Source organism: Schistocerca americana, chromosome 5 (genome assembly GCF_021461395.2).
Source record: "Schistocerca americana isolate TAMUIC-IGC-003095 chromosome 5, iqSchAmer2.1, whole genome shotgun sequence".
Lineage (NCBI taxonomy): Eukaryota > Metazoa > Arthropoda > Insecta > Orthoptera > Acrididae > Schistocerca > Schistocerca americana.
In genome coordinates, this window is record NC_060123.1 from 408,893,392 (window position 1) to 408,908,953 (window position 15,562).

At 43.1% G+C, this 15,562-nt stretch overlaps 1 protein-coding gene across 1 annotated transcript in view; it reads left to right on the forward strand.

Annotated features, from left to right (window-relative positions):
• LOC124616141 (E3 ubiquitin-protein ligase LNX-like) overlaps positions 1 to 15,562 on the forward strand; it is a 676,831-nt gene that overhangs the window by 579,925 nt on the left and 81,344 nt on the right. Inside the window, exon 2 of the mRNA XM_047144414.1 lies at positions 12,833 to 12,974. Within this exon, the coding sequence (XP_047000370.1) occupies positions 12,839 to 12,974 (136 nt within the window). The 5' untranslated portion in view covers positions 12,833 to 12,838. The remainder of the gene's footprint in view (positions 1 to 12,832; positions 12,975 to 15,562) is intronic.

Consider the following 15,562-nt stretch of genomic DNA (forward strand, 5'->3'; position numbering starts at 1 on the left):
CTTGATCTAGAAGGAAACACCCTTAAGAATGAGATACATACAATAAAGAGCTTTGGCATTAAGCAATGGATACACCGGCAAAACAATTGACAATTTAGACAGACAAACACATAAAAGCAAGGCAAAGAATGACAACACTATGACAGAAGAGAAAATATTCGCCAGTATCCCATAACCTTTTTTAAAAAAGGCAAATGTAACAGTTTCATTCTCAACTAATAGTAAATTAGGAAACTTACTCATCCATAACATAAGATCAAATACACAAACATACAACAACAGTGGAGCGTACAAGGTAACATGCCCCAGTTGTTCTGTCTACTATGCGGGGAAAACAGGCAGAAACTTCAAAACTCATTTTCAAGAACATGTAAATGCTTTCAGGCTCAACCACTTTGAAAAATCAGTCATTGCATGTCATCAACAATCTAGTAAACAATTTGGTAATATGACATAATGAAGCCAATGGTAAGATCCTAAATCTGTTAGAACAACTGGAGATATACATCCACAAAATCAAAAAAACAGGATCGATGTTAAATGAACAAACAGATTTCGCAATCCATATCTATTTCAGTAATTTTAAAGATCTGTTCTAAAGTTATTTCCTGCATATGTCAATTGTTTCCAGTATATGTCAATTGTTTAATAATTATCTTTAGGACTATGAAAAATTCATCTTTGACCACACAATGTACAAAAACATCTGTGAAGTTTTTACAAACATGTGCTTGCGAATGTGCCTCTTGAATGAAGTGATATGCTTGAAAACGATGGAGGAAAAAACTTATGCTGTTACTAAAACGTTAAAAATGCTTTTCTTGGATTATTTGGTAAGTTTACACTGTTCATCTTTTCCACTATTTTAATTCATACCTCAAGTGTATTGAGTACTGCCACGTTTGAAGCTGCAAAATGTGGATGAAATTTTAAAAAATCCATAGTGTATTAATAACACCATGTAGTATGAACAGAAGTCGCTAGATCGTTCGACAATCGAAAACTCGAGCAAAGCACGTGGTTTCTCGAGCTGTGACGTCAACTGTTTGAACAATTCGAGTCGGGCTCAAGCATAGCACTAATTTACATGTGTCGATTTCGTCTCGTTAAGAATGACCTGTTGAGTTCTACTAGCCAGCAATTTCTCAATCCATGCACAAATGTGGTCCAGCAATCCGTTAGCTAGTGTCTCAATTACTAAGCGACGGTGCTGAACCGTAAGGGATGCCTTCATTTCCACTGCCAGCCAATGCTCCACCTGCGGTGACTAACCTGTCGACGAGACGCTGAAGTCTTCAAACACACCGCGTGCGAAAGTACAGTATTAGAGACAGGGGCTGGTATCCAGCTGACGCGGAAGGTTCCCTCGGCCCCTGTGGCATGCGGCGGACAAAGGCGGGCTCGGCCGGCTTAATGGCCCTCCTGTGGGACAGGACAGTCCCGTACCCCCAAAGCGCGTGTACCTGCCCGCGCTCTCCAGAAGCCGGCAGCCGGCGCACACAAACATATCCGTTCAGTCAGCCTGCAGCCGCGCTATGCCGCAGCGAGGATTCCGGCCTTGCGCCTACCGCCAGCTCCCGCACTGCTCTCCAGTAAGTGCTTCACGTCTACACCTTAATCGTTATTGACTCCCTCTGTTTTACGCTGCGTTTTGTGATTATAAGCCGTCTTAGAGCATGTTTCCGCCAAGGGATGATATCTGTTGTGATTTTCGTTCTGTGCTACAATCACCTAAGCCCGAAATTTATACGAGCGATTCTCTGATCGAATTAAAGTTATTCGTTGTGTGTGCACGTCGTGTGATTGCGTGTAGACCAGCTGCCAACCAACCCCGCGGGTGGGACAGTGGCGTCAATTATCATTTGACAGTGCCGAGCGTGGAATACCTCGCACACTGCACATGCGTAGAAGCAGGCAACCGTGGCATCGTCTGCTATATCCCTCCGTGCTGACTCCTATTATAGTAATGAATTTTGGGCCTTTGTGTGTTCTTAATCTTTACTTTATTATTTAGTTCGTTTTGCGTGCCATATTGCAAGGGTTGCAGGAGAGCATGCAGAATTTTCAACTATAATGCACAAGAGAGACAAATTATCTGAGATCGAGAAGGAATTTACGTTTTAAAGTACATGGACAAAGGAAAGGCCCACACTAGCGTAAATAGAAGAACGTGAATCGACAAGAATTTTCAATGACAGTGTTTCACAGTGAAAAAATCAATCCTATTTAACGAGAAAAATTGTTTTCTGCACAAAGGATAAAGAAAAAAAAGTGCTGTTTACTGAATATTATTTTACGTCTTTCTTAGTATACACAGGGTGGTCCATCGATTGTGACCGGGACAAATATCTCACGAAATAAGCGTCAAACGAAAAACCTACAAAGAACGAAACTTGTCTAGCTTGAAGGGGAATACCAGATGGCGCTATGGTTGGCCCGCTAGATGGCGCTGCCATATGTCAAACGGAATCAGCTGGGTTTTTAAAATAGGAACCCCCATTTTTATTACATATTCGTGTAGTACGTAAAGAAATATAAATGTTTTATTTGGGCCACTTTTTTCGCTTTGTGATAGATGCCGCTTTAATAGTCACAAACATATGGCTCACAATCTTAGACGAACAGTTGGTAACAGGTAGGTTTTTTAAATTAAAATCCAGAACGTAGGTACGTTTGAGCATTTTATTCCAGTTGTTCCAATGTGAGACATGTACCTTTGTGAACTTATCATTTCTCAGAACGCATGCTGTTACAGCGTGATTACCTGTAAATACCGCATTAATGCAATAAATGCTCAGAACGATGTCCGTCAACCTCAATGCATTTGGCAATACGTGTAACGACATTCCTCTCAAAAGCGAGTAGTTCGCCTTCCGTAGTGTTCGTACATGCATGGACAATGCGCTGACGCATGTTGTCAGGCGTTGTCGGTGGATCACGATAGCAAATATCCTTCAACTTTCCCCACAGAAAGAAATCTGGGGACGTCAGATCCGGTGAACGTGCGGGCCATGGTATGGTGCTTCGACGACCAATCCACCTGTCATGAAATATGCTACTGAATACCGCTTTAACCGCATGCGATCTATGTGCCGGACATCCGTCATGTTAGAAGTACATCGACATTCTGCCATGCAGTGAAACATCTTGTAGTAACATCGGTAGACCATTACGTAGGAAATCACCGTACATTGCACCGTTTAGATTGCCATCCATATAGTATGGGCCAATTATCTTTCCTCCCACAATGCCGCAACATACATTAACCCGCCAAGGTTGCTGATGTTCCGCGCGTCGCAGCCATCGTGGATTTTCCGTTGCCCAATAGTGGTTATTATGCCGGTTTGCGTTACCACTGTTGGTGAATGTCGCTTCCTCGCTAAATAGAACGCGTGCAAAAAATCTATCATCGTCCCGTAATTTCTCTTGTGCCCAGTGGCAGAACTGTACACGACGTTCAAAGTGGTCGCCATGCAATTCTTGGTGCACATGAATATGGTACGGGTGCATTTGATGTTGATGTAGCATTCTCAACACCGACGGTTTTGAGATTCCCGATTCTCGCGCAATTTGTCTGCTACTGATGTGCGGATGAGCCGCGACAGCAGGTAAAACACCTACTTGGGCATCATCATTTGTTGCAGGTCGTGGTTGACGTTTCACATGTGGGTGAACACTTCCTGTTTCCTTAACTAACATAACTATCCAGCGAACGTCCAGACACTTTGATGTTGTCGTCCAGGATACCGAGCAGCATACATAGCACACGTCCGTTGGGCATTTTGATCACAATAGCCATACATCAACACGATATCGACCTTATCCGCAGTTGCTAAACGGTCCATTTTAACACGGGTAATGTATCACGACTATGCGCTCCAGTCCGGAGCCGCGCTGCTGCTACGGTCGCAGGTTCGAATCCTGCTTCGGGCATGGGTGTGTGTGATATCCTTAGGTTAGTTAGGTTTAAGTAGTTCTAAGTTCTGGGGGACTGATGACCACAGCAGTTGAGTCCCATAGTGCTCAGAGCCAATGTATCACGAGCAAACACAGTCCGCACTGGCGAAGTGTTACGTGATACCACGTACTTATACTTTTGTGACTATTACAGCTCCATCTATCACAAAGCGAAAAAAGTGGTCCAACTAAAACATTTATATTTCTTTACGTACTACATGAATATGTAATAAAAATGGGGGTTCCTGTTTTAAAAAACGCAGTTGATATCCGTTTGACCTACGGCATCGCCATCTAGCGGGCCAACCATAGCGCCATCTGGTTTCCCCCTTCAAGGTAGAGTAGTTTCTTTCTTTGTAGTTTTTTCGTTTGATGCTTATTTCGTGAGATATTTGGCCCGGTCACTGTATATTTTTGGGGCAGATAAATGTAGAAGTTTTGAATATTTGGACGAGTCGTTTAATACTCTTTCAATTCTTAGGAGTGTGGACAATTTATGCTATGATCTTCAATAACTTCCACAATGAATATTGCTTCGCTCATTAATGAACTCTGTTGTTATTGCTTGTTCCTATATTCTATTACTATTTCCATTTTTTTCGCAATATGGATAATCCTTCATAACCTCACTCACGCCGTTCAGGTGCCAAACTGCATAGCAGAGTTCTCGCAGTACACGCAATTTTTGTTCACGCGTGACAGGCGACGGTGCAGTAGACCCACTTGCAACGAGTAGTCGGTTGAGACAAGGAATTCGCTCGCGTGAAAGGGACTTCTAGATTTATAGGGGAGTCATTCTTATTAGGTCACGTCACTTTTTGTACAAGTATATGCTGTATTATAACATACACAAGGTGTACAACTCCACCGACATAATTTCGATGAATATCCAGCGGTATTTTCTGAGTATTTTGCTTCTAAGTGACCCAGTGATACGCGGTATTATGGACAAATTTACTGATTAACAGTTGCTCGATGTTTGCAATGTGTTTGGGTTAGCTAAATTATGTGGAAGAGTGACACAATGAAGCTATGTTGACGTGTTTCTGCAGTGATGCCAACCACATCACAGTTCTAATGCATCTCCAAGTTTTGCAACTCTTCATTAAGATATGACAAGAGAATGTACATTGACGAAATAGAAATGCTATAAAGACATTAGACGGAATCTATTATCAGGTTTTCTATAAATAAAAGTTGTTAAATAACACCGAGAATGTAAGTATATTATTTATTATCATGCTCTGCGAACACAGACAAAGAATTTAATCAATGTTCCATTAGAAATAGCTTAGCTCTAAAGACTGTGAGCTAGACGTGAAGTGGAAAGAAGACCAATGAATAAAGAGGACGTATTGATTCATATGACCCACTCAGGGGAGGTCATGCAGCATGTTTCCAGATGTCAGAACTGAATATGTAGGTTGTTTTTCACAGTATACCACTTCTGTACAATCAGTTATTAATCTGCTTGGATCATATAATAACTGTAACGTATAATATTGTTAATACACTGAAACAGAAGTCTTTTGCACATATATGTATTGATAAAACGTCTTTCATTTTACGATATTCGCCGTTATTTTACCTTTGGTAAGAGTAACAACACAAATGCTTCTAGTCCAAAGATTTTCAGACTCGTGTTAAACATAGTTGTATTTCTTTCCAGACGAAGAAGACGAAGTCCCCGCTAAAAGGTGTTCCTCTATTTTTTCCCTTAATTTACGAGATAGTTTTCCGCAAGGGAACAAAAGATTCCTGCCATTAGAACAGAATTTCATAGCGATGTAAGTCAACCTCCGCAGGGCGACGAAAAGTGAACGCCGTGCGCTACGCAACAAAATGAAACAAAATTCAACGAAAATAATTTTTTCACTGACCAACGTACAGTTGGATTTGTCTAATTGAGAACTGCTAATGGTACCGGAATAAATAGCTTTAGTTCCACTACAGAAAAGTAGGAAACGAAGTCTGCACAATTTTGTACTAACAACGGATAGCTCTGTTATCGCTACTTACACTGTGTGATCAAAAGTATCCGTACACGCCCAAAAACATACGTTTTTGATATTAGGTGCATTTTGCTGCTACCTACTGCCAGGTACTCAATATAAGCGACCTCAGTAGTCAGTAGACATCGTAAGAGAGCAGAATGGGGCGCTCCGCGGAACTGACGGACTTCGAACGTGGTCAGGTGATTGGGTGTCACTTGTGTCACACGTCTGTACGCGAAATTTCCACATTCCTAAGCATCCCTAGGTCCACTGCTTCCGATGTGATTGTGAAGTGGAAACATGAAGGGACACGTACAGCACAAAAGCGTACAGGACGACCTCGTCTATTGACTGACAGAGACTGCCAACAGTTGAAGAGGGTCATAATGTGTAATAGGCAGACATCTATCCAGACCATCACACAGGAATTCCAAATTGCATCAGGATCCACTGCAAGTAATATGGCAGTTATGCGGGAGGTGAGAAAACTCGGATTTCATGGTCGAGCGTCTGCTCATAAGCCACACATCACGTCAGTAAATGCCAAACGACGCCTCGCTTGTTTTAAGGAGCGTAAACATTGGACGACTGAACAGTAGAAAAGCGTTGTGTGGAGTGACGTATCACGGTACACAATGTGGCGATACGATGGCAGGGTGTGGGTATGGCGAATGCCCGGTGAACGTCATCTGCCAGCGTGTGTAGTGCCAACAGTAAAATTCGGAGGCAGTGGTGTTATGGTGTGGTCGTGTTATCCATGGAGGGGGCTTGCACCCGTTGTTGCTTTGCGTGGCTCTATCACAGCACAGGCCTTCATTGATGTTTTAAGCACCTTCTTGCTTCCCACTGTTGAAGAGCAATTCGAGGATGGCGGTTGCATCCGTCAACACGATCGAGCACCGTTCATAACGCACGGCCTGTGGCGGAGTGATTACACAAAAACATCCCTGTAATGGACTGGCCTGCACACAGTCCTGACCTGAATCCTATAGAACACCTTTCGGATATTTTGGATCGCCGGCTTCGTGCTAGACCTCACCGACCGACATCGATACCTGCCATTCCCCAAGAAGGCTTCCAGCACCTGATGGAACGTATGCCTGCGAGAGTGGAAGCTGTCTTCAAGACTAAGGGTGGGCCAACACCATATTGAATTCCAGCATTACCGATGGAGGGTGCTACAAATTTGTAAGTGATTTTCAGCCAGGTGTCCGGATGATTTTGATCACTTAGTATGTGTGGAACAGTCCACATTTGCGCCGTACTGGAACATACAAAGATATGAAGAAGGTAATTATCCTGCTAGTAGACGCAAATTGTTTTGTTTTGTCGCAAATATGAAATGAAACATTTTGTTCAGTAGCGAATGGCCCTCACTTGCGGAAGAAACAGCTTGTGCTCGTGGTACAGATGGTGTGATCTGTGGAGTAGATGAATCAGGATGCTGGCGCGCAGCTTCTATCCTTTGACGTACCGGGAAAAAAGGCAGTTGACTCGGTTCACGAGGAAGTTATACAGGAGACGCCCGCCCCGGGGAGTTCTGCACTTCTTCAAAGCGAAGGAAGAGCAGCCCATGTTTTGCGGGGTACCACGTCCGCTCCCTCGCGGTCAGAAATAGCGTAGCGCCGTTTCTCGGAAGATGTCCTGGTAGGAAGCTCTCTGCACTACCGTGTCCATCGGAACAGTCGTCTCCGGCTCGCCGTCGAGAATTATAGTCTATTTTAATACAATGCTGTAAGTAATTTTCTGGGGTACCCGAGCAATACGCTATCGCACTTTTAACCACTCTTGGACTACAGATATAGGGAACACTCCGAAAATATATTACGGGATGAAATGGAATTCAGTGCAGAGTAATGATTAGTTTGCGAAAAGCAAAATGGACGCTGATGGTCATAAACTACAGATCCCCTGGTAGGTAATTTCAGTTGATAAATCGTGTAAACGTTCCGATGTGACTGGCTTTTTGCACGTTCACCATAAAAAGTGTATTTTGGCTAGGAACGCACACCATTTCTAATTATTTGTGAGATTTTTGTCACTGATAACTTGTTTAGAACAACAAATAATTAATGAAAGAGGCATTCGCTTGTGAGAATAGGCAAAACATGATAGCGACACATCTGTGATGAAATTTTTATACCTGTTAATGTTGGTAATTTTCTTGGTCTCAAAACATTAGTGAGATCATCTTGTCGAAAGCTTTTGCATATTTATGTTAAATACCTCCAGCAACAAGTATTGCCTGTATGTCAATACGAATGACTTTGAGAGTTGCTGTCTAGAGTTGTCTGGAACAAGATTTCTGATTAGTTTTAATCTTGATCTTGGGCTTCGCTTTGCTCCATCTTAGGAACACACGGTTATGTCTTACTATTCAGCAAAGTGAGCTTATTGGGGAGGATGATCGTGAAGTAGGTTTTCCCAGATCGCTTGAGACGGAAGACGAAATGATAGCCTCAAGAAGGGAACGGCACATTCTCTCCAGCATCCTAGTCCTCTTGCGCTTATTCGGTGTCTTTGGTGACTTCTATGACGATTCAACGTTAGGCTTCATCGTCAGTCCAGAAGTGTTAAAAACTGGTCCATTTGAACCTTAAAACTGACAAAAAATGGTTCAAATGGCTCTGAGCGCTATGGGACTTAACATCTGAGGTCATCAGTCCCCTAGAACTTAGAACTACTTAAAGCTAACTAACCTAAGGACATCACACACATCCATGCCCGAGGCAGGATTCGAACATGCGACCGCAGCGGTCGCGCGGTTCCAGGCTGAACCGCCTAGAACCGCGAGTATGTAAACAGTTACGAGTTGTAATTCTTATTATCACGTAGAACGCCACCAGAGTGCACTTGTGTTGTTCGTGTTTAGTGTTGTTACCAGGCGTTTTAGTGTACATAACGGGGGGGGGGGGGGTGAAAAACGTCAGGTGTTCAGTGAACACTACGAAGTACACGGAGATGCCACATACTTGTGCGAGACAACGCTAACACCAGTTGACAGTTTGAAAGGGGCTTCATTGTGGGTGGCCAACTGGTCGAATAGTGCTGTGATAAGATTTGTGGGACATTCGGATGTGGCAATGGCCCGATGCTGTAATTACTGAGAAGGTGAGGACAGGCATTCTCTAATCAACGCTCTGGTCGATTATGTCTGATCACCACAAAGAAGGATCATAGTATTGTGCATCAGCCACATCGCTACCTCTTCACATCTGCGCTTGCCACCTATTGGTCAGAGATAGGACTGCTGGACTTGGGGATTATCGTGCCGTATCTAGGCTGCCGTCAACACCTCATCACAAACCGCTGCTTTTGGAGTCGTGCTTGACTGGGAAGCAGGGAATGCTGATGAATGGTGTTCATTTATGAATCACGGCAATGTTATTGCTGGCGTTGTGCTGTTGTGAGTCATAGGGTATGACTTCAGATCAGGGGTGGTAGTGACTGAGGAATCTCTGACGGAACAACGCTACATCACGGACATTGTGCGTCCACCTGTGTTGTCTGTCATGCTGCAGTATCATGGTGCCATTTTTCAACAGGGCACTACTCGTCCACGCACGGCGTATGTGTCTGTGAAGTGTCTTCGTAGTCTGAGTTACTCCTGTTGGCGGCAAGATCTGCAAGATCTGTCCCGGGCCGGTCGCGGTGGTCTCGCGGTTGTAGGCGCGCAGTCCGGAACCGTGCGACTGCTATGGTCGCAGGTTCGAATCCTGCCTCGGGCATGGATGTGTGTGATGTCCTTAGGTTAGTTAGGTTTAAGTAGTTCTAAGTTCTAGGGGACTGATGACCACAGCTGTTAAGTCCCATAGTGCTCAGAGCCATTTGAACCATTTTTTTTTTTTATCTGTCCCCGATAGAACAAATATGGAACCTCTGTGCAATAGATCGTTGCAGTACGTGGTTACAGGGCCTTCAGCTGTTCAGTACGAAACGAAAATTGAAACACTTGCAGCAGTGGCTTTTGCATTTACTTTATTTACGGAACCAGTTTCGCTGTTCCATCACACCATCTTCAGGCCCCTTGACCAACGTAATTTGGGAGGAATCCTATCTCGTGTGCAATCATAACAAGAGCCAACCGATGTCAGTTTAAGAACGAAGTGATAACGTCGTGCAAACCAGAGTTCTACAAAAGGGACGGCCACAGGCTTTTTAATTTTCATTTCATCTGTGGAACCACCTCGGACGTGAACTCTCCCCCGGTTCCAGCATCTAGGAAGCGGCTTTACGACACTCTTTCCAAAAGAATTCGTGCATGCATCCACGTCAGAAAGGGCTCAACGACATGCTGATAGGCAGACTCATACTGCCTAGTTCTTTCTAAATTTGCACCATATAGTAATCATTAAAATAACGCAATATACCCTGTCAACTACCGTTCAGGGTGCTTCACTGTTGTTGTCAGACAGTGTATATAAAAGAGATATCGATCAATAACTTCTAGTGAAAAGCCAACACAGCAGTCTTGCTACATCAGATAAAATGAACGCATTATTTCGAAGCCGAATTTGTCTTTCATTATCTGTAGCTGCCACGTCATCCAAACGAAAAGCCGGGACGGAGATTCCTTTTTTCTTCCACACTGGTGGAACGGGTGTAAAATCCAGCTTTTCTTGCTGATCACAAATATTTATATTTTTGACTCGGCTGTATTCATTCATCATCAGATACCCTTGCGTGAAGAAAAATCTGGACGTGTACTCGTGCTAATTTAGATATATGTGCCTCATACATTTCGACAACTAGGAACGTACATAGGATTTGCTTGATTGCGGCTGTCTATTTTATCCAAGCAAAGGTAACGAAGATTGGGATGTAGCGTCCCGTCGAAAACGAAGTTATTAGAAACGATACGTAAGCTAGGATTCGGGAAGGATGGGAAAGATACCGACTTTGGCCTTTCAAAAGTTCCATCGAGGCATTCACCACATGCGATTTAGGGAAATCACGGAAAACCTAAATCTGGAAGGCCATGAGACGTCGGCGAAACTGTGTAATTTGTTTATAAAATTAAAGACTTTGAATGCTGTGAACTGTAAACTGATTTGAATTGAACTGGTTTCCTATTCGTAAGACTTTCGTGTATGACTGTATCGTGGTTTTGAACAACGCAACTGATGTAATTATGAAAACGCTATCTCATAGAATGAGTCGCCAAACTATCTGAGACTGTGTATCTTTAATTTAATTAACTTTTACTGAAATAATTAGAAACCGTTAAACTGTAGATTGTATAGGCTATTCCATGAAATTCTGTATTGCGCAATGCAGTGAACAGTGCTAAAATGGACAAAGCCATAGAAGTGTCTTACAGTTCCAAACACAGAAGTACCAATAAAAAATCTACATAAAGCTGCAAAACAACTTTTGAAAGAATAACTATCCAAAATACTTTTAAATTTACTTACCAATACTGACTAAATACAATTCCAAACCTTAAATAATGCAGACGCGATTTAACACTGCACTGTGAGAATAAGGTTGTCCGCATAAAAATAAAATTTGAACTGATCTTCGGCAGAAGTACGACTGATATTAATTCTGAAATGCAATACTTAATTTTGAATGATCTTACTGTGTTCTGACTTATGTTAAACTCGCCCAGATTTTCATGGTTTACCTGTGGCAACGATAACTCGGTACTGCTCGGAAGTGATGAACATTAAAATGCAGCGCAGCAGCAAACTAGCTAATGGAAAGAAAGCCTTGTGCAGAGCAGTGCAAGGACGTGCAAATATTCTAGGCAAACTAAGCTTTGGCCTTAGCCACTGTGTTCCGCAAAGTGCAATGCGGCGACAAGAAACTGAAAATATAAATATTTGTGAGGAGACGGTGGAAGATATTGCATTCAGTAAATGGTCAAAAGAGATTAGCAAAAACTATATTGAAACTCTGATTTCTTAACAGTTATAGTCTTTTTAACAAAAACTACAATATTTTCTAAGAAAATTAGGTGTGTTAATAGCGTGGTAAAGGAGTACTAAATCTATTTACTTATGAGTGCAACCTACGCGAACAGGTAACTTTGCTTTTTCACGTCTGAATAATGAAACTAACTAATCCGAACCAGCAAATAAAAATCCCGCTAAAAGTTTCTGTTTTCCAGACACTCTGCAAGTAAGCAGTGTAACAACAACATTACCTGAAAATCTTCACAGTTCTCAGCTCAGTCTTTACCAAATCATATTTCCAAAATTCAGCATCCGCTCTATCTTTATGTCTGTACTCTGCAAGGTGTCTCCAGCCCACTCAGTAGTGTGACCAACACCCGACTCACTAGCTTCTCACACAATGCTACTACCAACGACAATGCTACTGGCAACGAAAGGTCACATTGGTTGTACTCAGAACTTCTGTGGCGTAACACATCGATTATAGGAGACGTCTACTTGAAAAATGTCGATTGTACAGACATGCTGTGTGACGTATAGAATTAAAATAGAGCTCACGTCACTTTGATTGAATACCAAAAATGAGCTACAAACCTAACAACTGGCGTCAATAAGAGCTCTGGCTGTTGGGGATTACCCACTAAGCACACGCATACGCATGTTTTCTAAGATAAAAAAAAAAAAGGTTCAAATGGCTCTGAGCACTATGGGACTTAACTGCTGTGGTCATCAGTCCCCTAGAACTTAGAACTACTTAAACCTAACTAACCTAAGGACATAACACACCCATGCCCCAGGCAGGATTCGAACCTGCGACCGTAGCGGTCACGCGGCTGCAGACTGTAGCGCCTAGAACCGCACGGCCACTCCGGCCGGGAAGGTAAAAGCAAACACGGCACTCTGGTGACCGGGACCGAGTATTATGATGAGTTGTGGTGTGTGCTCCAGATCGGCTTATATAAGACGAGACTGGTTGTGTTGCAGGAGGCGATGCGGTGGTTCCGGAAGGGCAGCGGCGACTCCCCGCGCCTGCTCAGCCTATCGCCGCTGCGCAGCGTAGACCCTATCGACGCGGACGTCGACACCACCGCCGCGGACTGTGTGCCCAACCGGCGGTCCCGTATAGGTGAGTAACTCGCACTGCTTCTGATTTATTCGTTTACCCTTGTCTCCCTGCTGCTAACGATGTGCTACAGTGGTCACGACTCACAACTCTGAAATACGTATTAGGGATGAACTGGCATAAGTACCCCGCAGCCGTCCTGATTTAGGATATTTGTGGTTTACTGAAATCACTTAAGTTTAATCATATGATTTATGCCACAGACGATATTCTTCTCTGTGCGGTGGTGGTAAGTTCCTATGCGACCAAACTGCTGAGGTCATCGGTCCCTAGGCTTACACACTACGTTATCTAACTTAAACTAACTTACTCTAAGGACAACACAAACACCCATCCTCGAGGGACGACTCGAACCACCGACGGGGGAAGCCGCGCGAACCGTGGCAAGGCACCTCAAACAGCGCGGCTACACGGCGATATTCTTCTCTGGCTCTGTACCAGCCGAGTTTGTATTTCGTTTTTATAGAGTTCGACGTCTCCAAGACTTTTTGACATTATGACAAAATTAGTAGCTCAAAAGAACAGAATCACCTTCATCGTTATTTTCGGAATCACTTGAAAGCACAGCCGCTGCCTTTACAGCTCTAATGATGGGATGATCCTCGGGGCCATAAAAATATCCATTCACACAGTCATCCGGATCTTCATTCTCACATGGAACAACTGAATAATCATAGTCAGGATCCTCCGGAATTGTTTCAGATTCATTCATTAGCTTCTGGTTTCAAGATAGGGCCATCTACGACAGGAGAAGGAACTTTAAAACGAAAACTGTAACCATTTCAAACATCAAAATACAGTCAAAACATTAAATAAGCAAACAGTACATGAAATCAATAAACTGTAACCACATAAAAAGAGACGAAGTAGTCAAAATGTATCACAGCACATGGCATCCACAGACAGACTGTAGAAAAAACGAGTTATCTCGATATTCATTCATAACAGATGGCGCGCAGAACACTAGAAAACTTTGAATCCATTGTTTTAAGTAATATAAAACAGTACGTTGTCCCGAACGACTAGTGTTCATCGGAGAAAAAGGTATCGTGAGGAACACCCCAGGGTAAAATGATAGGACCGTTCTTGTTCTCTAGATACATAAACAATCTGGGGGATAGGGTGAGCAATAGGGTGGCTCTTCTTTCTTCTTCTTTTTCTCACATCGGCGCAGGGTCGGCATGGTTATTATGGTTATTAACGGATATGGGATGGTTAGTTTAAGAAGTAGCCAGATGCCCCGTTTCCACCCCATTAACACCCCCCCCCCCCCCCCAGAAAAGAATTCATGTACCCCGCGTGAGTTGTTACTAATCTGAAAATGGGTGAATGTTTTCTTAATGTTTGCAAATGGTGTAACTGAGGTTGGACTTGGGTACCAGCCCGGTGTTCACCTAGTGGGATGTGAGAAACCGCCTAAAAACCACGCCCAGGCTTCGTCGTAAATCCGCCAGGCGGATTCGATCTGTAGACGGTTCTCCTCCCTGTCCCAGAAGTGGCATTTTAACATGCATGGCCCTCCGGCCGGGTTAGACTGGCTCTTATATGGCATATTTTAAAATATCTTATAATTTTTCTTGAATTACCCAGCCGTTTTGTTCCATTTCACGTAAAAATGAGCTGTGCGATGTTTGTGCTCAGTAGGGTAAGAGTCCGTGGGCCTTCAAAATCAGAAAATCCATTAAAATGAAACCATAAATTTCGTAAAACATTATTTCTGCATGATATGCCCATTCACTAACCAATGCAAGCAGTTTATTTCAGTCTCTTTATCTCACCGCGCCCTCATGTCGCAGACCGCACTGGTAGGGTGATATAAGAGGTCAGTGACCACACAACAGGTAGAGGGAGCGCAGAGTGAACCGAGCCGTTTCTCTTCACACCCCAATAGTCCCTCACTTTTGAGAGAAGGCAGCAGTCGTAGCAAGGACAATGACTTCGTCCTAGTTCGTGTATGGAAGTAAATTTATTTGTTTGGATATTGGCCGATTAAACAACTGGAAGCAAACTCGCATCTGTCAAACAAACGTTCAAAGATTTATTCTGCAGTGTGTGGGAGTCAATGTATGGGAGTCAAAGAGACACTGTACCTATGCAGGAAGTGATGATTCATTGGGAAAAATCAGGAATTCCGACACAGGATCTGATAACTGCTTGCTTACATCACAAATATGGTATCAGGAATAGAAGTAAATAAAAAAGACACCTGGAAGGTCGTCGGAAGTTGACATGCGAAACGAAATAGATGTTGTTCAAATATTGGTGACTTTTTGACACAGCGTTCGCTAATGAATTAAATTTCATTACTATTCAAGATACAAACGGGTTTTAATGAATGAATGGGTGAGAGCAAAGGCAGCGGGGAGAGGCGAGAGCGAAGCGAATATGAAACCCAACAGATCGGTAAATCATTTAGTTATGAATTTATAACATAAACATGTTTAACAGTAAAAGAAAGGATAAGCCCACGACTCATCCAGTGCTGTTAATTTTACTCATATTCGGTCTTTTGACTTACTATCGTTCAGATCTTTCTTACCACTTTTTCTCAGACCGACTTGCCGGATTGCTGACGTCAAGTTCCAGTACTG